Here is a 25,187-nt window from a genome sequence, read left to right on the forward strand (position 1 = left end):
TCCCTCTGACAGGCAGTCATTGATTCTTTACTGCGAGCTGGGATTGGTTTCTTGTTTGTAAAGGCAGTTCATAAATGTGTAACAGTCTTATTTTTATAGAAGGCAAAAACACCAGATGTGATAAAAATGTGGAGTCTGTAATTTATATTCAGTAACAGCTTCTCTATTTCATCTAGGTGGGATAATAAAGAAGCCCAGAGCGACAGGAGGAAAAGGACTTGTTCACTCTCAGAAACTTATTGTTAGCATGAATAAACTATCTGAGAGTGAGTTTGAAAACAGAGTTATCTGGATTCAAACACTCATCTGCAAGACCAATAAGGTAACTTCAATGGTTGTAAAGAAGAGAGCTGAAATAGAAAGTGTGCAGATTTTTGTCCAATAAGATTTCAGCTCAGCACAGAGCAACATGAGCACAATGTAACATCTCACGATCAGGCATTTCATGTCCAGATAAAAACACACGTCATGGTACAGAAAACTTGCAATTAAATGCAATTAAAGGCCCTGTATAGGATGAAAGACAATCAGTGATATGATTCTTGCATGGGTGGTCAAATGTTGTAGTTTGTAAAGCTCTCTGTAATAAAAAAAATAAAAATTCTCTCTAACAGATAAAAGCCTTGATTTGTTCATGGTCAGTCGGGTTCTTCTTCTGTTTGGAATAACCCTGATCTGTGTGACTTTCATACTCCTTCATGTTTGTTTGATGCCTTCATGCAAATTTCCTCCCATGTGTGTAGTAGGAGAGAACACTGTAGTGCCAGAATATGACACTGAAGGGCACACAATTGTGCAAATCCCTTATATTTCTTATTCTATTCTTATCTCATTCCTATTTTCTGTATATACAGTATAAATATATATATAAATATATGTCATGTTCTTAAACATTTTCCCCTCTATTCAGATTTCCTATACTTTTCCATGCTTATATTCAGTATGAGAGTAACCACAACACAAAATTTCCCCCTGTGGATAAATTAAGTATTTCTGATTCTGATTTAATAGGTAACTTAATCATAGACCTTCATATGCACTGATAGACATATTACCATTTTGTTTATGTACTGTGGTACAAGCTGAAGCAGCAAGAATCCAGAGCTTCTACAGTGAAGGCACAGGTTGTAATTAACTTTTATCCAAATGTATCCATTAATGATCAAACTGTGAGCGAGTGATGAAAATGCCCATCATAATGTCCCTGAACTCAACATCACAAGAACAGTCCTTATTGTCATTATATTCAAATTAAATGATGTTGATGTACTGTATGTGTGTGTTCTGAGAGAGTGTGTGTGTGTGTGTGTGTGTGTGTGTGTGTGTGTGTGTGTGTGTGTGTGTGTGTGTGTGTGTGTGTGTGTGTGTGTGTGTGTCTGGCGCACCAGTGTGTCCCTTGAAGGTGGTGACCAGGCTGCAGTTGTCCTGCTCCAGCTTCAGGATGGTCACCTGACCAGACTGGTCTCCTACGAAGGCGTGTCTGGTCTCTACATCGAATCTGAGACGAGGTTAAGGTGAAACTGGAAGAAACTGGAGGAAACTGCATCCTGAACACAAAAACAATTAAACAATGAACTGTGTTAAATCTACACTGCAGCACAGTCAGCGTATGACTCTGAGCTCTTTTAGTGGTCATTTAGTGAGTCCTCCACTGACCTGGTTAAGTCACTGCAGACCAAAATCAACACAGCACCGTCCCCAGCATAAAGAAGGAAAGCAACAACAGCATAAGGAATGACCTGATTTTACTATCCAACATATACAGTGCCTTGCAAAAGTATTCACCCCCCTTGAGCTTTTACACATTTTGTCCCGTTCTAAGCACAAACTTAAATTAATGTTATTGGAATTGTATGTTATAGACCAACACAAAGTAGCGCAGAATTGTGAAGGGGAAGGAAAATGATACATGGAGTTAAAGATTTCTTATAAATAAAAAACTGAAAAGTGTGGTGTGCATATGTATTCATCCCCCTGAGTCAATACTTGATTGACTGTTGAACCACCTTTCGCTTCAATTACAGCTGCAAGTCTTTCAGGGTTTGTCTCTCCCACCTTTGCACATCTAGAGGCAGCATTTTTTGCCCATATTTCTTTACAAAACAGCTCCAGTTCAGTCAGATTGGATTGAGAGAGTCTGTGAACAGCAATTTTCACGGGACAAAATGTGAAAAAGTTCAAGGGGGATCCCTGTATATACACTACCAGTCAAAAGTTTTAATTCTTGTAAACACTGTAGATTAATACTGAAGACATCAGAACTATGAAAGAACATATATGGAATTATTTAATTAACAAAAAAAGTGTTAAACAAAGCAGAAAATGTTTTATATTTTAGATTCTGTAAAGTAGCCCCCTTTTTCCTTCATGACAACTTTGCACATTCTTGGTATTCTCTCAGTCTGCTTCATGAAGTGGTCTCCTGGAATGGTTTCTAATTAACATGAGCCTTGTCAAGAGTTCATTTGTAGAATGACTTGCCTTCTTAATGTGTTTGAGACCATCAGTTGTGTTGTTCAGAGGTAGGGTTAGCACACAATGGATAGCCCTATTTGACTACTGTTGTAATCCAGATTATGGCAAAACCAGATTATTTCATAGTTATGATGTCTTCAGTATTAATCTACAATGTTGAGAATAATTAGAATAAATAAAAACCATTGAATGAGAAGGTGTGTTCAAACTTTGGACTGGTAGTGTATATATTATACTGACTAGAAATGCAGATCTGGTCTTTACTTTTTGTGTCAATGTATTCATTTGAACTTGCTGTAGTTCCATTTTTCCAAAGGTCAGGTTCACTCTGTACTCTGTGTTGCAGTATCTGTCGACTCTCCAGAGAGGAGAACCCCACAGTTTGGGAACCACCAGCCTCACTTCAAATTAAGATCTGCACTTAAATTACAGTCACTGGAGTTGCTGCTGAAAAAACCACAAACTAGATGTCTAAACACATTCCTTCCTTTTTACTTCCCACCTGCTAACCACCAAACAAAGCTCTCATTAGACTCAGAGCCAGGACACACACACAGCCCTTGTTTCCACAGCTCGGGTCCCTCCAAACAGAAGCAGAGGAGGTCAAAGCTCAGTGTCTCTTCTCTCACTGACTTTCTTGTCATGCCAGTCGGACAGGTTAACATGTCAGGGCTAGCAGGACTGCAGCCGTGTAAAGACCTCATGGCAGCTCATTGGTATGGATCAGTGTCGCTGCCGAGCACTCGCAGCCTTTCATGTGGCCGTTACAGAAACCTCCTCAGACCGTTTCCTTGACAACAGCATGACTGATGTCTATTGTTAGCCCGTTTCCATTAGAACAAACTAACTGGGAGCTAATCTCAATTGCCCTGTCTTGTATTGCTGAGGCCTTAAAATAGACTGTGTTGTCATAATAAAAGGCAGAGATTTTTCACAGTCCAGAGAACCAAAGATGGCTCGGCACTCTGTTACGTCCACTCCACTTCATTTGGCAGGAAGCTTAACTGTCAGGTTCACTGAGCTCACTCCAGAGGCCAAGCAGCCGAGAAACCAAGACAACAAACAGAGCAGGAGGGGAAGAGGTCATTAAGGGATACTGTAGGCCCGAGACGGCGGCGGCGGTGTGATGCGTCCCCAGCTGCTGGCCGCTCTCTGAGCAGTGCCAGGTGAAGTTTTTGTCCAGGCCGGTGCTCAGGAGCCACTCCATCTCCAACACGAAGAGCACCACGCTCACTTTGCCTTGGTGGGCTGCAGGAAAACAAAAAACCTCATTATTACAGTCCAACATAAGAGATTTATTTTTCACACTCACTTCAGTCACAGAGCAGGATGAAGCAGAAATAAGGGGTGGAATATTCTCCAGTGATTCCAGCACAAACATCTAGTGTGCTCAAACTGCAAAGAAGGGGTGCAGTGGTCTAAGCGTGGCCCTTATACACAGGATATAGTCCTCGCCGCAGAGGTCGCTGGTTTGACTCCCCCCACTCTCTACTCCCCACATTTCCTGTCTCTCTTCAGCCGTCCTATTAACCCTCCTGTTACCCTCAGATTTACTAACATCTTTCATCCGTGGGGTCAATTTAACCCCAGCAATTTAAACCTCCAGAAACTGAAAGTTACCCAGGTTTATGTGTCAGGTACTTTATGTTTCTTTTAGGTTAGAAAAATGTGTTATAGTGACCTCAATATCAACCAAAACAACTAAAATAAATGTGTCTAAAATGTTGAAATTTCTTATGTTTTATACAGCTAAAACAGCCTGGGGTCAAATTGACCCCAAGGTACACTGATGCGTAATTTTTTTTCCACAGGAACATCTCAACATTTTAATTTTATGTTTTAAGAAGAAGAAGAAGAAGAAGAACGTACTTTATAAATTTAGAAATTCAATTTTTTCACTTGTGTTATTTTTCGGTCATGCTACACGCAAAGTTTTTGGTATATACATACAATGCAATGGACATGCACTTAGGGAGAAATGTCAGATTGCTGCCATCAACCAGCGCACCCCAAGCAGTTGGAAGTTTGGTGCCCTGCTCAAGGGCACCTCGGCAGTGCCAAGGCAAGTGAACCAGCACCTCTCCAGCCACCAGTCCACTTGCCAAACTTCGTCCATACTGGGACTCAAACCGGCGACCCTTCGGTTCCCAAGTCAAGTCCCTATGGACTGAGCTACTGCCGCCTCCGTTTTCCCAGTTGTCCCCATTAAATGAGGAAAAGTCATGAAATATGAAGCCAAAAAAATGATGTTAATCATTCATTTAGGGACATTAAACATTGAATGGGGTCCAATTGACCCCAAGGATAATAAGAGGGTTAATAAAAGGAAAAAATGCCAAAATATAATCAATCAATCAAGATTGATTTATATAGCACCTTTCATACAAATCAAATGCAACCCAAAGTGCTTTACAGCGATTGAAAACAAGAAAGAAACATAAATAGAATAATGGCAAGATATATATAACAAAACAAAGATGGATTTTAAAATGCACACCGACAACAATAAAATATGTGTAATTAAAATAACTTAAAGCGTCAAATTAATATTAAGAATATAAATAGTTAAAATAAATACATTTAAAAAGGGTAATGATAAGAGTTGAAAATAAAATGAAGGCTAAAAGTATCAATAAAACTGAGTAGATAAATACAAATAAATGAATGAATGAATAAATAAATAAATAAAATAAGATAAATATTTAAATTAATAAATAATAAAGCAACATTTAAATCAATATAAAAGTAAAAAAGTAAGTAATAAAGTTGTTAAAACCCTACATAAAAGCCACACTGAATAAAACTAACTATTATTCTAACTATAATAAAACTGCAAAGAAAATGTTGTACCACTCAATATATCGATCCCCATGACTTCATGGCCACTTGCACTTTTTAAACCCATTAAGCAGTGAATTTAAGAGCATCTGCTGATGTCATCAACAAATTTACAACATCATGAAGGGAAAGATTAAAGTCTTAGCTTTCTGCTGTAAACAAAAATAAGTCTCTGCCCATTGAAGTTTGTGTTTAGTTGAATCAAACACAACTGTGCCAAATAAACCTCCCTCCTGAGGTTGTAAACGACAGATCTGATCAGCAAACGAAGAGAAAACTCCAACATATAGATCAAGATAATGAGATCTACAGCTTCAATGTACTGATGGTTACACATACCTGCAGGATTTGCAACAGGAAGTCTTCATAAGCTACAAGATACATCTTTAGAAGTCTTGAATAAATACTACTCTGAATTCACTACAGAATCAATTCTTCAAGGACTTTCATGCACTGTCTTACAAAACAAACACCTCGTGTAGTTCAGGCTGCAGACGTGTGGAGATCGATCCGGTTATTTCTCAGCGAGTTAAACACAAAAGAAAAGATGAATTATGAAACTCCACCAGAGAGCTAACACTCCTCAGGCCGCAGAGTTTCAAAGCTTCGAGTACAACGAGCGGAGCAGACTTTATCATCAGTCAATTCTTCAGCCTGGACTTTAATAAAAACATGCTGATCAATAAAACATGCTGCAGAAAGGTTTGAGGTGTTCACCATCTGAGCATGGTGCAATTAGGTTCAAAGAGGAGCTCAGTTTCTGAACTTACACTGATACTTTCTGCTCAATAACCAAAGACATTCGATATCACTGAGAAAAAATAACAATTTTATTCCTGCTCATTCATTTAGAAGGTATTATGTAACTCTACTTCTTCAGGTTTCTCTGAGCCTTGACATAAAGATCCATGCATATCATAAATAAGTTTTTCATGTTTAAATGAAGATGTAGATTAAATGTAGGTTAAAACTGATGAGTTCTTAGACACTAGAAGTCTCTCCTGCTGCACTGAAAGTAATCAGAAAGCAAACAAAAGCTTTGCCACATTTTCTTGAAGAGTATTTTGTTACTCTGCGCTGTCATTATCCTATTTTTACAGAGCCCCTGAAGTCCCCCTGAAAAATAGTTTTTAACTTGTGCGCACAAGATAATTATATTGCTTGAATATTACTATTCTATCTATGATTTTAGGCTTTTTGATTCTATTTCTTTATACAATGGATCTGAAATAAACACACAGATAAGCCTACAAAAACTCAGGAGTAATCCTCTGTTACATTGATTTTATGATTTCGCTTTTATGTTCAGTATTTTGTGTTTAAAACTCACATCAAACACTTCGTAATCTCAGCTCATCACATACCAACTGTTTAGAAACTGAAGTACATACGTTTATGATCTTAGGGACTGTTTTAAAGGGGACATATTACGCTCTTTTTCATCAAAATATATTGGTCTAAGAGGTCCCCAAAACATGTCTTTAAAGTTTATGCTCATAAAAACACTTTGAAATCAGATTTTGGTCTGCCTGTAAACCCCTCTTCTTCAGCCCTGCTCAGAACAGGCTGTTTTCTGTGTCTGTGCCTTTAAATGAGAATGAGCTCTCTGACCACGCCCCCTCAGGAAGTGGATGTGGCCTCGGCTGTCCAGCACGTTGATCTAATGTTTACATGTTGGCTGAATATACACGGCTGCTCACAGACCCCCATTACTTCAACCCTCTGAATTTGATCCAGAATCTGATTCTGACGGAGAGGCGACTGTAGCAGGACCTTTCTGAACGATTGGTCACAGATTTAGTGTTTCTTGTTGTTTTATTTGTCAGCATGTCGACGTGTGTCTTGGTACACAGCTACGAACATGTAGCTATGTGGCTATGCTAACTAGCGCTAGCACTTATCCATGAAAATTAAAAATCATCCACTAGATCTTCAAATCTGCAGACGTGGGGAGTAAAACCGACCTTTGTGTTTATTAAGACAGCCTACAACTAGCATGCCTCCCTCCTAAGCTCCTTGTTAGCACACGTGTGCAGGGAATGAAAAACAGAGGAGGGGTTGAGTTGTATTTTATACAGTCTATGGGCTGAACAAGCTCCCGAGCTCTGACTTCAGTTTCAGGCCGGATGGCGTTATGACGTATGAAAAACACTGAAAACTGAAACGGCTCGTTTCAGCACACATTTACAGAAAGGTGGAGAAATCAGAACAGGGGCAGAATGGATTCTTTTCATTTTCGGGGGGTTTGTAGACATGCCATGGAAACATATTTCAGGTAGAGAACCATTAAAAAGTCCATTTTGCATGATATGTCACCTTTAAGGTCCGTCTTTTCGCCGTTATTAAACTCAGGTGAAGTGAAGTTTTAAAGAAGTCTGAGCCACTACAGCGTCCAATCAGTGAGTGATGTTTGATAAGGAGGTGTGTCTGTCAGCAAAAAGACTTTGGCTGAGCCTGTTGTCTTTCAGTAAGCAAAGCAGATGATTTCTGCTGATAACAGTACCATGTCTGCAAGAGCAGCTACTGTATAATATCAAGTACAACTTAATTAAATTAGTGTCCTTCATTTGGCTTTATGTTGACAACACACATCTGAACTAGTTGGAGAGGTTATAATTATCTTGGCAAGAGATACTAAATATTTATTTTTGGGACTTCTGGGGCTCTGTATATTTTTAAAGTTCTCTACCTGTCATTTTTATTTTTTTAATAAAAGCTTTCAAAAGTAAATCTTATTAGCCTGACAAGTGTGGAACACTCGAGTCCCCTTTTGTTCCTGCAGACATCAGAAACACTTAACTCTACAGTTTTCAAATTGTTTCAGTAAAAGCTAAATTGAAACAAGTATAAATATTATCCTGGAACATAAGAGGCTCATACAACCTTTTTAAACTAGTTTTAAAAAGTGTTATCCTTTATATTTCATGAACTCAAAGTTTGGGTCAAAAGGTCTAAAAACAGAGGGGAGCAGTTTGATATTGTTTGATTCATTTGGACATTTCAGGAAGTCCCTCCATGAAGTTTCTGCTTACTAACTTTCTGAATCTACTCTTCTGAAGGAGGATATCAGCCCCTTAAAGCTGCGTTGATGTTGAAACATCTGATTCTGCTGATATGAGATTAAATTAAATGAAGTGATCTTTTATAATCTGCTGACAGATGCAGAAAATTAACAACCTACATTTTCAGTTTTACTACTGTATCCTAAGTTTCAAGAAAAACCTCCAATGTTCTCCTTTTTTTTTTTTTGGGTTCTCCTCCCACACGTGTTATTAACTGACTCACACACTTACACACACACGCTCACACATGCACACTTCCTGTCTTACCCTGGTAAGTGTTTGCTGGAGTCATCTTGTTGTAGTCTTCAGACAGGATGAACTCCTGAAAGAAAGGAAGTGCAGATAAGTGGTCGCACTGACTGAGGTCAATGACTGAGCTTTCCCAGTAGATTTATAAATGCCAGAGCAATTATAAACCAGAGTTTATGAGTCAATACATCTTAATACTAACAGGAGCATTACACAAACCAAGAGAAGGTATCCTGCTGATCTTATAAATGCATCTGAAGCCTTCCTCTTGCAGAGAGAGATAGTTTCCTTCATTGCTTCTAAAAGCGTTAATGCAAATCAGTTTAGTAAGATAAGACTGCGGGAAAGTGGAAAGAAGAACAGCAGGGTGTGACTGACTGAGTGTGAACCACCGCCCTTAATAAAATCACTTTGGGGAACTTGAAGTTTGAGGGTTGCTTTCTGTGATGTTGCTGTTTCTGTCTGACTTCGAGTTGGGTTAACTTGTTCCAAAACAAACAGGGGTTACTGTGAAGTTCCCAAGCAACAAGAATAACATTTATTACCAGTGATAATTACAATACTTATCATTGCATCCTTTGCAATAAGGTGGGATGGTCTTCTCTGACTGAAAGGTGTGATTTGCACTCATACCTCTTTATTAAGAAAGTGTTTATTGGGATGCAACCCTCATATTTATCATCCATGTTACTTTGGTCCTCTGGAGCACAGGTTCTCCAGGTTCCAAGAGTTACTTCAGAGATGGGAAGATCTGCTTTTGGCTTTTTTGCACCATCTGCATGGAACTCACTTCAAAGCACTTTAAAAATGAATGCACTGGTTTCTTTTAGTCATTCTAAATCATTAGTTTTAAACTTTTTAACCTCTGATTGCACCTGTTTTAACTAATTTGTGTTAACATTACTTTTCAATGGTTTTAACATTACTTTTTAATTGTTGTCTGTTTTTAATTGATCGACATTCTTTTAAGGTTTTATCTTTTATTTGCTTGCCATGCATTTTAATGTTTCTTTTATATGCTCGACGTCATTGTAAATGAGGGCTTTGCTCTCAATGATTTTCAAGTTTAAATAAAAGATAAATAAAATAAAAAAATAAAACATGCTATATAAAGAAGAACAGCCAGGACCCATCAGGCACATGAGAGGGCAGCTCTGCTCATATTATCAAACAATTAAAGAGGAGAAATATTTGACACTAACCACTAAAGATGGCTTTGTTTACTGTTTTTCAGAGCTCCCAGGGTGGTGTAAGAAGAGACCAATGTGTCATTACACTGTAGGACTGTGTTAGTAAACTCCTCTACCCTAAATAGGAAATGTCTTATCTAAATGAACCACAATCTGCCCATTTTGGAAAGTATTTTTAATCCACTCTACCACCTCTGAATAATTTAGACGACATTCAGAGTTTTTTCTGTCTCACTAAAGCTCCATTCACACATGCATTGCACTTCTGAAAATTTCCTGCAGATGTGCTGCATGTGTGAACACAAACAGCTACGTTTTACACCCTGACTTTCTCTGGAATTTTACCTGACAGCCCTCGAGTGGAAAGTCCACAAGAGGAGGGTGAGTTGACGTGTGACGCAGCAGGTGATAGTCTGGAACGTTCACAGCAACCAAGTGAACAGGGTGATGACATTGTTCACACTGAGTGGAGTCTCTGCTTTGTACTCGTTGATGCTCGCCTCAGTTGTCTGTACATTGCTCTTAACTGTTGAGTTTGTATTGCAGAGACTGTTAAGACTCCGATGCAGTGAGGTGCATGGATGAACAGCTAGCTCCTGAAACATCAGAGCCAGAATGTCCTGAATTTATCCAGAAAATGTCAGGAGGTCATGTGTGAAAGGGGCTTATGAGAGAGCCCACAGTGACCTAACAAAGCCCTCATTTCAACTGACAAAACAAACTTGTTAGAAACATCCCCATTGTGGACTTGAGATCAGCCAAAACGCAGACAGGAATACATACAATTTGAGCCTGAAGACAATGAGAAATACCACAAGATCTTCCTGTTAGCATACAGACAGAAATACAGCCTCCTGGAATGACATGTGGACATCAGGTGATAAGGAACAGGAGCAGCAAGAAATGGAAACAAAGAGGGAGAGAGGAAAAGAGAAAGGGCAGTGGGTTGTGTTTGGAGAGGGAGCAGGTTGGTAGGTGGACTTACACAGATACTGCCGGTATCCATCCCCACAGACAGCCTCCTGGTCTCTGGGTTAAAGGACATACAGGTGCACTGTGCTGGAGACACAGAGACAGACAAGACAAACAGTGAGCTCTCTGCATACAGGTGATACAGGTGTCTGTTTAAGGATGGTGTTATTTTAACATCACCTCCTTGAATTGTTTGCATTGATCTGTTTTGTAATGTGTCAAAATCTAAATAAAAAGACCTTTGAAGAAGGATGGTGTTATTTTAAGGGGAACTTCATGGATTAAATTCCTGTTTTTAAAAAGGTGAGTATGTAGAATACTGTGATGATCAAGTCATTGTCACTGCTGGACTGAGCCTTTCAGAATAACTGCTCTCATGTTTTAACAGAAGATAGTGAACTTCCAACAACAATAACACTGATAAAGCTTAGATTTAAGTCATTTGACAACAAAATGTAAACAAAAAAAATCTGATTTCTGGGTAAAAATTAGGGATGACCACAATTAATCGATTATCGATTAATTGATTGTTAAGAAATTACTCGAAACACGCATTTTTGTTATCAATTTTCCGTCACGTGGAACAAACATCATGTGGTCTCATATTACACTCAGCTATCAGGAAGGTGTTGTAAGTTTAAAGCATGTTTCGATGTGAATCAGCTGTTTAAAGGTGTTGCGCACAGCGGAGACGCTCAGCTGGGGGCTGCGGCTGCACGTCAGGTCTCCACGTGCGCTTCTTAAAAGAGGATCAATACAAAACTGCTGCCAACAACGACATGGACACGAAGGTTGACAGCTTTAAACAGGACATTTCCCACCTTTGGATACAAAGGTAACAGGTGGGAAATGTTAGTGCGCTATGTTTGCAGACCAGCAACATCAGAGCCGTCTGTGCTTTTCTGACGCTGGACTGATAATGACCCGGTTGTGCTCCCGGCTGACACCTGACCGAATACACATGTTTATTTTTCTCAATAAGAACGAGTAGACAGAAAACTGGACACTGTGAGTCTGAAGTACTTTCCTGTTAGTAGTCTCAGCCTTCACTTTATAAGACTATGTCCGCGTAGAATATTTCTATGAGCCTGATCGTTGATATTCTGCGTGTCAAACATGTACCCGTATTCAATACTGTCAGTTATTTGCATTATGTTGCTGTAGAAAATACAATTAGGGGGAAAACAACGTATTTGGCATTGTTTTTGACGTAAGAATAATAATGTTTTTTTTAATCAATTAATCGATAAATGATTGTTAACATTTCCAAAAATCGATCACGGAAATTACTAAAATGTACATCCCTAGTAAAAATACTGGCTTTTTTACATTTAAGTGCAATTAACCTTGTTAATTCAGTTTCATCTTGTAAATCTCCTCTAAAAAATGCACTGTTGAGTCACTGGTTTGGTCTAGTGGTTAAATCCTGGGCCCCATGTACGGAGGCTCTTGTCCTCAAAACGGATCCCAACCTGCAGCTCTTCACCACGTGACATCCCCCACTCTCTCTCACAGTTTCCTGTGCTATCAACTGTCGTATCCTCTCTATGTAGGCATGAAAAGCTCAAACACAAAACAAAAAATAAAAACATGCACTGTTATAGACGCACTTTCATGTTCATCAATAGCAGATCTTGTGATCACGAGAGAGAACCTGCATCAAGTGGGAAAGACCATACGATGTTACTGAAAGGTCTCAGAAAGTAGCAGCACAGGCCGGACCCTGACTCTGAATTTTTAGGGCCTTGTTTGGCCACTATTAACCAAAAAACATCAACTTTTAAACTCTATGTTGCCAATGAAAGAAATCACTTTCAAAGACAAAGTACTCTAGGTTTCATTTACATTACAGTGAGTCACATTTAAGCATGTAAAGTTAATTATTTTGATGAAATTGCTCTTAATAAAAGGACTCAATAATTTCCCAAATCCCTCCTCACTCTCTAATATATCTTCAGGTGTGTTAGTGTTTGTTTGGAAGACAGGCAACAAAACAAACCTTAAATAACTTAGCAGAGTTCTCTGGGTTTGAACATCGTTTGAAACATTTGAGATAATCTCAGTACAGAAAGATAATTGGCGTGCTGACCCAAAACTAATCAAAAAATACTCAGTGCTCACCCAAAGTGAACAGTATAATTGAAAAATGTCAGCAGTCCCAATAAAGTTCAAAACACATAATCTAAGAACAGACCCAAAACATTATATATATACCATAACACTCATTTTTTAAACACCCTAATTTGGAATTTACAACTCAGTGCTGCAAAACACTATTGGTGCAAAATGAACATTTACAATTAACACCTTGCATTAGTCTGAATTTAGTGCATTTCAAGAAGAAAAAATTAGTATTTTGTTTTAATGAGCCATGCTTTCTCACTCAGTGTGTGTGCATATTACCTGCTGGATGGTGATCTGACCTTAATGGCCGTGCTTTACACCATTTAGATGCAGCTGCATGAAGCTCAAGCTGGCTGTGAGCTACCATCAGATTCATTTGTGCAAATTTCAAGGTGAAATAGAGATATTTTGGATTCAGGAGGTGCATGTTGCAAACACATGTACTGTTTTAAATGTGAAGAACAGCTCATAGACATATAGTAGAAACTGAGTTATAGCTCAAATGCACTCTTTAATGGATGCTTCTTCATTGTACACCATATTATGATTGACATATTGAAAAGTGTAACAGCACATTGCCCGTTTTTCTCCCACTGTCGCTGTTCCCTGAAGGTCATGAAAAAGAGACCCTGCTTCTAAACAACTTCAAACACGACTCTGACCGCCTGAGCCAACACATATAACCTGTCTGATAACATCAGCTGGGTCTGTGCATCTGGTGCTGATGTTCCACCTGCTTCATGAGTTGTGATTCAAAGCGCATCACCTGAGCTTGATATTCATCTGCTGTCTGATCTGATCTAGACCTTGGTTCCAGTCCTCCTGCGCTCCTCAAGGAGAAGCAGGCGATGGATAAATCTCGACAACAGTTTAACATTCACAGCTTCACGATGGTCACACATCGGTGGTGGAGTTATTCTATCCGGCCCCTGTGGGTTAATTGTAAGGTACACAAACATTTTCACTCCTCAGTCCGTGTTGGTTTAAGTCGATCACGCTGAACGTGTTTTGTTTTTGTTGACACTCTGCCGTTGTGCTGTTTTATTTTGCATTTTTAGTGCTTCCTTTTCTTTCATCGCCTTGTTTACTTGAAAAATATTTCATTAAAAGGTGATTAACTCTGTTAATGTATTCTTGCTTATTCTGTCTATTTTCTTTATTGCAAGTTTGACATTTAAACAAAACTGAACAGCGGCAGAAACACCAACATGTCAGATCACTGAAGAACAATCCACTGTGAGCTCAAAATGCTCAAAAGCCATCACATAGCCCGGCCTCCTACAGTGTAAAGTTGTGCACAAAGCTCACCTCACTAATTTGAGACTATCTCAGATTTACCCCAACATAACTGACTCATTTAATAGGTGCAAACAATCCCCAGGCGACCATTCTCATATGTTCTGGTTCTGTCCCAGGGTTGCCACATTCTGGTCCGAAATATTCTAATATAACTATCACTCCTGATCCTTTCTTGGCCTTGTTTGGCGCCACCCTGCAGGCTGTTACCTCTAAAGTCATGCAGGCTGTTCTTGCCTTTGCCACCCTCTTGGCCAGGTGACTTATACTCCTCAAATGGAAACACCCTCAACATCCATCTCATAACAGATGGGTGAAAGAGTGGTTACTGAGTGTGACTTGAAAAGCTCAAGTTTTCCCTCAATTGTTCCTCAAACTCATTGGAAAAGACTTGGAGTCCTCTCTTAAATCATATTGAATCTTTGACGTCCCTGCCTGATTGTTATGACTGAGACCCCCCTTTTTTTTATTTCTTTTTTTATTTCCATTCTGCTAGGTTTTTTTTCTTCTTTTTTTTAACATTTGGGTCTGATCATAGACTGTATAAATAATGGACGTAGTATCTGTGACGTTCCCATTCATGTCTACGTGGTTTCCGGTGTTTCTGCAGCCAGCCTCAAGCGGCTTCTTGATGTTTCGCAGTTTATAACACTGCCGCATGGGCTTCATCGTTTGAGACCGGAGGTTGCCGCTTGGATTTACCCCAATGTAACCGACTCATGCAATAGGTGCAAACAATCCCTAGCCGACCATTCTCATATGTTCTGGTTCAGTCCCAGGGTTGCCACATTCTGGTCGGAAATATTCAAAACGTTTAGCACAGCGTATAATATAACTATCACTCCTGATCCTTTCTGGGCCTTGTTTGGTGCCTCCCTGCAGCCGGTTACCTCTAAAGTCATGACTTATACTCCTCAAATGGAAACACCCTCAACCTCCATGTCATAACAGATGGGTGAAAGAGTTGTTACTGTCTATTAGACTTGAAAAGCTCAGGTTTTCCCTTAATGGTTCCTCAAACTCATTGGAAAAGACTTGGAGTCCTCTCTTAAAGCTGGGGTTGGTAATCAGATTTAGATACACTTTTTGTCATACTGGTTAAAATGATCTTTATGTCCTGATGGCAATCATTACATAATGTGTTCCTAAAAAAGAGTGAAAAAAAGCTGCTATCTACAGCCGGAGTAAACCTGGGAAAACACCAACCAATCACCATTTTTTGGCTCCCCAAATTTTAAACCAATCAAATCCCGTCCAGCCGTTCTGCCCTCCTCCTGCGCGTACATTTCCCCGGCGTGCACTCCTCCGAGTCCACATCTCCTGCCTCTACTTCCCCTGACTCTACTGACTGCCCCTCTCGCTCGTCCTCGGGCCTGTCCCCTCTGACCTGATGAGGTGCTTTGCTCAGGACTGTAGTCCGGATCAGAGTCTAAAAAGCTCTCACCAACAAGCAGAATAATTAATGACGTTCAGTAAGTCCTACAGAAAATATATATTTATTGTAGCGTCCGTCTGGACGCTGTAGTGATGACGAGCCGATTCGTGAACACGTTGAGTTTTAATAACCGGTCACTGTCGGCCGTGATCACGACAACCAACAACAAAACAACAATCAATGTTTGAATGAATGAAGAACTTCTCCTCTTGTCTCTCCTCTCTCCCACTCATATACTCTACACCTCTTCTGATGCCTTCACTGACCGTCAACACTGTAGGAATTAAGAGCATCTACACTGAACACGTTTAACAAACAGTAGAGCTGTTACAGTGTTATATATGTATTATAACTTTTCTCATGATATAGTGTCACCGGTACAACTGGATAATGCTAGCATGACAGTTGTGAGTGCTAGCAGCAGCCATGTTTGTTTGTGTTTTTAACTTTCACTATGATAATGTTTTGGTGAGGACCGGTTTTGAATCAGTCACCATCATATGGTCGAGAATCAGCGGCGCTCGTGCATGTGAGCGGGGGGGCGTCGTTTTGGAGGAGCTCCGAGGGAGGAGGGGAGGGGTTAGACCGAGTCATGAGGAAAAGCTACATTCAAATTCATGCCGGTTTTCCGAGACTACCAACCCTAGCTTTAAATCATATTGAATCTTTGATGTCAATGCCTGATTGTGATGACTGAAACCCCCCTCTCTTATTTTTATTTTCTAGGTTTTTATTCTTTAACATTTGGTTAAAGAATTTGGTCTGATTCACACATTTTCCTTATTTGTGTATTTGCTGTATGTAATCTGTATTGTTTACACAATATTTTTAGAAGTACAAGTGGTGTGGGTCTGTGGGAGAGAAAAAATGAGAAGAATGGAAGTCTTCTGTACCACACTGTACTGTCACTTTCCTACCTATGAAACTGCTTCCAAAAATAAAGTTATCCAAAAAAAAGCTATCACATAGTAGTTTGTTTTATTCTCAAAAAACTGCCTAATAAGGTAATTTCTTTAAAGTTCAAAGTGAGAGGGTACAACTATTTAAAGAACTTCCTGTCTGTTGAACTCTGCCCGATGACTCGTGGTGAGGACAACCCCAGAATGAAAATACTTCAGACATTTCTGTTGAACATTTAACCACTATGGACGACACTGTGCTGTCGTAATGTCCTGAACGCACTGACTGAGTTTTAGGAGACGAAATAAATGTGGGAACAAAGTCCCTGAAAATTGACCTGCACTGAAAGCTTCCAGAGAGCAAACAAGAGATGAGGCAACTCAGACACTAAAAGCCTTAATGTATTAAAAACACGTCTAAATGTTAAAACTAGATCCAAACTACAATCTGTCTTATTTTAAGTCTTTTCTGTTGATAAAATGTGTTTATGTTTGACTGACTTTAAATCTTTAAATCTGGAAACAGTGGCCAGTTTGTTATCTTTTACACTCTATCTCCAGTTTTCTGAAATGTTAACGTCTGCAGCCTCTGGTGCTGCTACTGCAAACCACAGATCTTGCTGATGGTAGCACGGGATTTCCTTCAGTTGCTCAACTGGAGGGAAACAAGGACAAACAGTGTCACAGACGTGCAGCACTGCAGTACCGCTGAAGAGACCAGCACTACTTGGACTGCCTCCCCCCCCTGACCCCCCCTTCTTCTTCTTAGAGTGGTACGTTCTGTCTCTGAGAATGGTTTACAGATACAGTGTGAGAAAGGAGCGTGAGTGTTCCCACGGGACAACATGTTGATGCGAATTCAGGAGCAAATTAAAAAGTTCTTCATGTCATTCTGAGAGGCGGAGTCTAAGTGAATCATGTTCATCAGAGGAAGAGTGAACGAAAAACAGGAATTCAACACATGTCCGTTCTAAAAAGGACATGTTATCTGCACCACGCTGCTGACTAATGCAACAAATACTATTATTACAGTATCCTTAACAAGTGAATAATTCAGCTCATTTAAACACTCATATTGGATTTGTTTTAACATCCTGCTTTAAAAAGAAGGCTTCTGTATGATGAAGAAGGAATACTTACATGTCATTGTGTGGAAGACACTGGGCCAATACTGCCCGCTGTCTCTCTTCAGCCATACTCGAATCGTCCTGCAGGATCAAACCAACCATAATGTTTTAGCGTCTTCCAAAAACCCTTGCAGCACTTGACCTAGAACTGGATTTTTTGAGACTGAAACTGATTTTGAAAGGAGGAAAAAGGCTGCAGATTACTGACACGATGGCTGATACAGAGAATATCTTGACCTTTCATTTGTGGACTGCATAACAATTTAACACAGACATGGATAATGCAACTGTACCCAGAAGGAAGGCTGTAATGCACAGCTTCATGTGCTGCAGACAGTGTTACAACTATGGAGTGGTGGTTCAGTCTATGGAAAATAAATGTGAGCACTCTCCAAGTATTGCTTTCTGCATTATACAGTATGTTCTGTGGAATAATTTTTTGTATCAGCAAAAACAGGAAACATTTATGCTGCTGGTGACATTTCTGTGACAGGCCTGATTATCAGGGAACAGACACATGGGAAGAGCTCAGAGTTTAACTTCTTGAAACGCTGATGAATTAAAGATGAGTCGCATCAGCTTTTTTAATGAAAAATGTATGAAAATAATCAATAATTGGCTCTTTTAGATATACCACTAGCTCTCAGAATGCTATAACCAGAAGAAGATTTGCTGTGAAGCATTAACTTCAAGAGCCAAATCAATAACTGCAACAATGCGCACTTACCAAACCTGCAGGAAATGATCTGTATGTTCCTAAAATCCAACATCTCTTATGAAAATAAGGGAATTAATGACATCACTGGCCAGCCTTGTAAAGACGTGCTGTAATATGAGAAGGGGAATAACCTGTTCTGAAACCCTCTCTCTCTATTGATGTCGCAGCAGAGGAGGTGAAGTTGGAGCTGATTGAAATTCAACAGCTTATTAAAATTCAGTAGCTCCAGCTTCCTCTGTGGACTTTTTCCAGTTTGAGAAAAATATTGAAGTTATTTGACTCAAACAAACGTCAAGCAAAAGAGCCAGTTGAGTCACAAACAGTCCTCTCCACAGTATGTTCTCATCTCTACTTCATGATCTGACAGCAACTCCTCAGTCCAAGGTGTCAGCGTCACTGTTAACATCAGGAGTGAGGTTTAGTAGTGACAGGGTAATATTTCATTATGATAGAAACATCTAAATTATTTTCTTCCAGGTCAATAAATCCTTAGATTAGTGTCCATGTCAGTAATCTGTGAACATCTTCTCTCTTAAGTTGTTACACCAGTCTCCAGACTTGGACACCTTTGTTTTAAATCCTGTGGCTCAGCCTGTAGGTGGTAAAGTAGACACTCTGCCATCTGGTTAGTCTGCGTTAGTATTTATCCTCTATATCTAGTTCAATAAGAAGATGTAGTTTGCCATCCTGGATCATATAGCTCAGTTACACTACTTAGATAAGTTTATATATTACAAAGGTTAGTAGGGAATTCATGAAATAGTATCAACCTTTAAACATACAGACTACAGAGCCACAAACCTATCCTCCAGCATTTGCACATATGTCAACAGACTGACACACTACACACATAAAAGAGGGGCAAGCATACACACAGCCAAAGGCAATGTCTCAACTAAGAGAGCAGGAGGGGAGTCTTTTTATTCTAGCAAGTGACCCAGTTTGGGTCAATTTTCAGAGTTCATTTTGTTACTACCCAGCAAGCCAATGTGTCCATAGGGGTGGGACAAAATATCAATACAGCAAGATTGTTGTCCTGACTTGTGCAATTAAATTATTAAAATGCTAGAATCAAACATCTTTATTCTAATGTAACAGTAATAAAGCATGCTCAATGCAGCATCACTATGTCATAACTCCCCACAGCGGCACTGCACATTAAGATAAGATAAGATATTAATTTATTGATCCGGTTGTTGCAGCAACCCAGACATGTACAATAAAGAAAAAGTTTCAATTAGAAAAATAAAATTAGTAAAAATAAAAATAGATAAATAAAGATGGAATACAAATTTAGGTGAATAGAAATTACCTCTAAGGGGCATTTTGTGTTCTTCATTTTATCAGATATTGAAATTTTAACCACTTTTTTAGGTATACTGTGCTATCTTATATTATTATAGACACCTATATTAATATTCAGTTAATTGTATTATTTATTTACTTATTTTAATTTATTGTGGATTATGTAATTTTGTATTTAGTTATTAATTTTATCTTATCATGTTAAGATTTTTACAGATTAACTCTCAGTATTTTAACATTTTTTCTGTTTTCCTTTGCTGTATTTACTTTTAGTGTATTATCTTAGTTTCTTTTACTGGTTAAAATATTTAAGTTATTTATTATCTTATTAATTTATTATATTTTGGTGAGTTTAAACATCTTATTTTACCTCCAAATTATTTTTATTTATTATTATTATTATTATTATTGCATATATCATGTTCTTAACCTTACATATGGATTCTGGGGTTGGGATTGGGATGGGGGGTCTTCTAATTTGTTTTAATATACTCTGATTTTAATATTTTCATGTACTGTATGAAAAACACTTGACAATTAAGTCTGATTGATTAACTGATGTAACATTATATTACTGTCTTGAATCATTTTTTTTTTAGTATATTCTTTCCTCTTTTAAACTTGTATAGACACCTTTATTAATATTCAGTTAATTGTATTATTTATTTACTTATTTTTATTTATTGTGGATCATTTCATTTTTTATTTAGTTATTAATTTGATCTTATCATGTTAAGATTTTTACAGATTAACTCTCAGCTTTTTAACATTTTATTCTGTTTTCCTTTGCTGTATTTACTTTTAGTGTATTATCTTAGTTTATTTTACTGGTTATAATATTTAAGTTATTTATTATCTTATTAATTTATTATATTTTGGTGAGTTTAAACATCTTATTTTACCTCCAAATTATTTTTATTTATTATTATTATTATTATTATTATTATTGCATATATCATGTTCTTAACCTTACATATGGATTGTGGAGTTGGGATTGGGATGGGGGGGTCTTCTAATTTGTTTTAATATACTCTGATTTTAATATTTTCATGTACTGTATGAAAAACACTTGACAATTAAGTCTGATTGATTAACTGATGTAACATTATATTACTGTCTTGAATCTTTTTTTTTTTGTATATACTGTCCTCTTTTAAACTTGTATAGACACCTTTATTAATATTCAGTTAATTGTATTATTTATTTACTTATTTTAATTTATTGTGGATTATTTCATTTTGTATTTAGTTATTAATTTGATCTTATCATGTTAAGATTTTTTACAGATTAACTCTCAGCTTTTTAACATTTTATTCTGTTTTCCTTTGCTGTATTTACTTTTAGTGTATTATCTTAGTTTATTTTACTGGTTATAATATTTAAGTTATTTATTATCTTATTAATTTATTATATTTTGGTGAGTTTAAACATCTTATTTTACCTCCAAATTATTTTTATTTATTATTATTATTGCATATATCATGTTCTTAACCTTACATGTGGATTCTGGGGTTGGGATTGGGATGGGGGGGGTCTTCTAATTTTTTTAGATATATTCTGATTTTAATATTTTCATGTACTGTATGAAAAACCCTTAACAAATAAAGTCTGATTAATTGATTTAACATTATATTACTGTCTAGCAATTTCTCCATTAATGACTGTATCGTGATAATGTCGTTATCGTGGGCCTGTAGTGTAGAGAGCTATCATTCCATCCCCTAAATATGCATTATTCTTCCATTCATGGTCATGTTTCTATGTTTCTGCTCATTTGCAAAACACATTAGATAAAGTATAGAGTCATAAACTAGCATGCAAAGCAGTCAGCTGACCGAGAGCTGTAGAAACATTAGGGTATGTTTTCTGCTATAACCGTATAGCTGGACTGTTTACACATTCAAGCGGCTGTGCAATCATTAAACCAGACTGGAGCTCAATCAATAACAGACAAAAGGAGGGTCAATGCTGCAGAAAACACCAGAAGGGTTTGAAATGTGGAGCTAATTTATGGACCCTGCGTCGTTAAGCTCCGGGCTCACCTGTCCTCCGACACGCTGATAACGCCGTCCTCCTTGGGGATGATAACCGCCGAGCTAACAACATCTTGGAAAGCCTCGATCTTGCTCAGCAGACATGGCTTCCGAGCCTGCGCCTGCTGGGGCTGAATCTCTGCCGCCATGGGTTGTCGGTGAACGAGCCTCCGTCTACGGTTCTTGCTCCGGGAAACATAACCCAGCCCGGTCCGACAGAGCCTCGGCCAGGAGCTACTCACTAGCTGTCAGCGGGGCAGCAGCACGGTGTTGTGACGGCTACAGGAGATGCTGCTGGTCAGCTGACAACACGCACACCCGCCTCCTCCAGACAACAAGCACTTCCGGTGAGGAAAATAAGACTTCCGGTGAGGTAAATTGACGTTACACTTTCAAAATAAGGGCATGATATCTACAACTTTTGTTAAAGAAACATTTTAATCTATTTCAATTATTAAACAGAGTATATGAGGTTTTGTATCAGTGTGTAAAATGTGATCAGATATTCATATTTAGTTGTCATATTTTATTTTATTTTATTTTATTTTATTTTATTTTATTTTATTCTATTTTATTCTATTTTATTCTATTTTATTCTATTTTATTCTATTCTATTTTATTTTATTTTATTTTATTATATTTTACCTTTGTCATTGCTATTGTTATTGATATTATATTTTTTAACAATGTTAGTACATTGTTGTATTCCCCTGCCCCGTGCTGTAAGCTGCTGTAACAAAAGAATTTCCCCCAATGGGGGACCAATAAAGTATATCTTATCTTATCTTATCTTATCTTATCTTATCTTATCTTATATGAGGCATTAAAGTAAAGCTCCTACCTTATAGTTTGAGAATTTGGCACCTCCTGTGGACAAATACAACAGGCTTGTTGAGTGGCCCTCCAAAGGAAACAATCAACACAAAGACAAAGTATCAATGTAGAACAGAATATGTACATACAAACCAAAAAAAGATGAATAAGAGGGAGTAATACTTAAAACAATGATGAAAAGAAAAGAATGGAAAGTTTAAAAAAAACAACTGAATATTTATTTATAAGTTAGGAAAGTAGGATTTTGTCCTGTGCATCTGTTAGTGGTGATTTAGGATGAAAATATCATCCCCTGTCTTCTTTTATCTGATAACTATTGCACTGCAGAAATTACAGGCATCAAAAATAACTATAGAAATTGTTGTTGTTTTTTTTATGCTGATGCTCTGGTTCGCTTTTTTAGCTTCTAAACAAGCATTGAGAACCATTTCATTTGTTTCATAATTATTCCTCACTGGAGGCTATTTGTCATTTTCTTTATATTTTGTAGTACAACTTTATTAAACAATAAACAATGGTTTAACCTGACTTGTTATCAAGTTATTAAATTAAATCAAATTTGGTTGCAACAAATGTAGGTCATTCTTCATGGACAGCACTTAAAAGTGACAACCTGACACTGTAATATGCATATTTTCTGCAGGGGGAACTCATGTTGATTCTCAAACGTGTTGATTATGGGTGTAGTCACTTTTGAAGGTCATACAGAGACATCAGTGTGATTTTTATTGTCTGTTTTATATCCAGGAAAAAAATACCAGAAGCTCTAAAAATGCCTCAGAGCCAGGAAGTAGTTATTCACTATGAAATTATCATAATGAAACCTTTTACTAACAAATGGGTCACACATTTATTTTGGGTTAATAAGATGCTGTTAATGTTTTATTTATGAAAAGACAACGTTTCAGCATTAATGCCCAAAACTTGATTTTATAGCCTACAGATCATCAATACTTGTAACTTGCAGCTTTAATAAAAACAGGAAGTTATTACTATTAAGTTAGGATTACTAATACTAATTGCAGACTTAAAGCTTTATGTGGAGAGGTATTTAATTAATTTCTTACTAACCTCCAAAAAGTGAGAAACCCAAATGGTCACTTTGTGTACCTTACTTTGAACCTGAAGTCTTCTCCATAATGTTCTAGGTAACTTCATGCACTACCTAAATTGAGTTCCACAACAGTCAAGCTAAAATTACAGCAAAACAAACCTCATCCGGTCATAACTTTCAATCTTAAACGCACACTGACATTCATGATTGTTTAGCTATTGATTTTACCCCAAGCAGAGTTTTACCCTGAAACAAACATATGACCTCATGGAGTCTCTAAATATTTGGTTTGCACATCAGCAAATAAAACGATATCAAACTCACCAAAGTACTTTTGGTATTCGTCCAAGCTGTGTTTACAAAAAGTCGTTAAAGGCAGGCACAACAATTTCCAGATATAGTCTGTCTGGATTTCAAAATAAAAAAGTCGAAGTGTCCCAAGGTAAAACTTTGGGTTATCAATATGCTATTGTAATAAAGCATTATACTGAAAGTGCAAGTTTGAGAATAACTATAATAAAATCTCTGATGTTTATGTTTACTCTCAGGAAGCTGAAATTAGATTTATGGTGATGCTTTTATGTACAAGAACCAAAAATACAGGATCATAATATTGAGAAGCTATGCAAACTACAGCATTTCCAGACTCACTTGCTCCTTCTGTCACCATACTATTTTCATAAATGTGTGCTGTTGTATGTTTTTGTATTAGATATATATTAAGAGTTAATTTCCACATTAGATATATGTGGATTTCTTTTAACCTCTATCTATAACAAGTAAGTTGTTGTTGTTGTAGTGGACTTTTTGACGTGGGACCAGAAAGATTCTTTACAAATAAAGTTTATTATCATAATTCTTATTATTATTACTATAAATATATGATGTAGTTTAATTTTGTAACTGGTTGGGGTAGGCTTAGGACCATAAAAGTTATTTTCTATTCACAAATACGATATGGACAAGTACAAACTTGAATTTCTAAGTATTAGAGCTTTTAATTAAAATAAAGATAATATTAGTACGGTATTTTGTTTACCTTGAATTCCAGCCATAACTCTGAGTGCATGTAATTTAATATAGTTAGTCAGTCCATGCTGAAAGTTCCCACCATACCGTCCATATAAACAGTTTTATTCTGAAAAGTATGTCATCTAAAAACCGGAAAATGAAGGGTTGTATGTGTTGCTTCTGAGAACTCTGTCAAACAGGAGGTAATGGACCTTCCTCATCTTTGCTATCGCCTTCTGCCGGATGGTTTCCACCTATTTATACGGAAGTGATGATGTTTTCCAAGGAGCTTCATTATGTAAATTGTATTGCACAATCGCAAACGTGTGGTGAAGTGTCAGGTGTCTTTTGGAGTGATCCCCTACTTATCAGATAGGATGATGAGTGCAGCCCTTTGAGATCAGTTTCAAAAACATTGGAACATTATATATAGCTCATGTGTTCATGTTATAGCCAGACTTATGGGAAGCAAAATTAAATTGCATCAAGTAAGTCTACAGGAACACAGTTTAAATTGTTATTTGGAAACATATATCTCATTGCACATGTGAGAAAGCAAAGTCAA

At 37.6% G+C, this 25,187-nt stretch overlaps 1 protein-coding gene across 1 annotated transcript in view; it reads right to left on the reverse strand.

Moving 5' to 3' along the window:
- Positions 1-22,059, reverse strand: part of wdfy2 (WD repeat and FYVE domain containing 2) — a 42,333-nt gene extending 20,274 nt beyond the window's left edge. Inside the window, exons 1-6 of the mRNA XM_034694649.1 lie at positions 21,733-22,059; positions 17,681-17,748; positions 10,800-10,873; positions 8,643-8,697; positions 3,573-3,723; positions 1,386-1,498 (exon numbers count right to left, since the gene is read on the reverse strand). Coding sequence (XP_034550540.1) covers positions 1,386-1,498; positions 3,573-3,723; positions 8,643-8,697; positions 10,800-10,873; positions 17,681-17,748; positions 21,733-21,872 — 601 coding nt within the window. The 5' untranslated portion in view covers positions 21,873-22,059. The remainder of the gene's footprint in view (positions 1-1,385; positions 1,499-3,572; positions 3,724-8,642; positions 8,698-10,799; positions 10,874-17,680; positions 17,749-21,732) is intronic.
- Between the last annotated feature and the right edge of the window lie 3,128 nt (positions 22,060-25,187).

Source organism: Notolabrus celidotus, chromosome 10, assembly GCF_009762535.1.
Source record: "Notolabrus celidotus isolate fNotCel1 chromosome 10, fNotCel1.pri, whole genome shotgun sequence".
NCBI classification, from domain to species: Eukaryota; Metazoa; Chordata; class Actinopteri; order Labriformes; family Labridae; genus Notolabrus; species Notolabrus celidotus.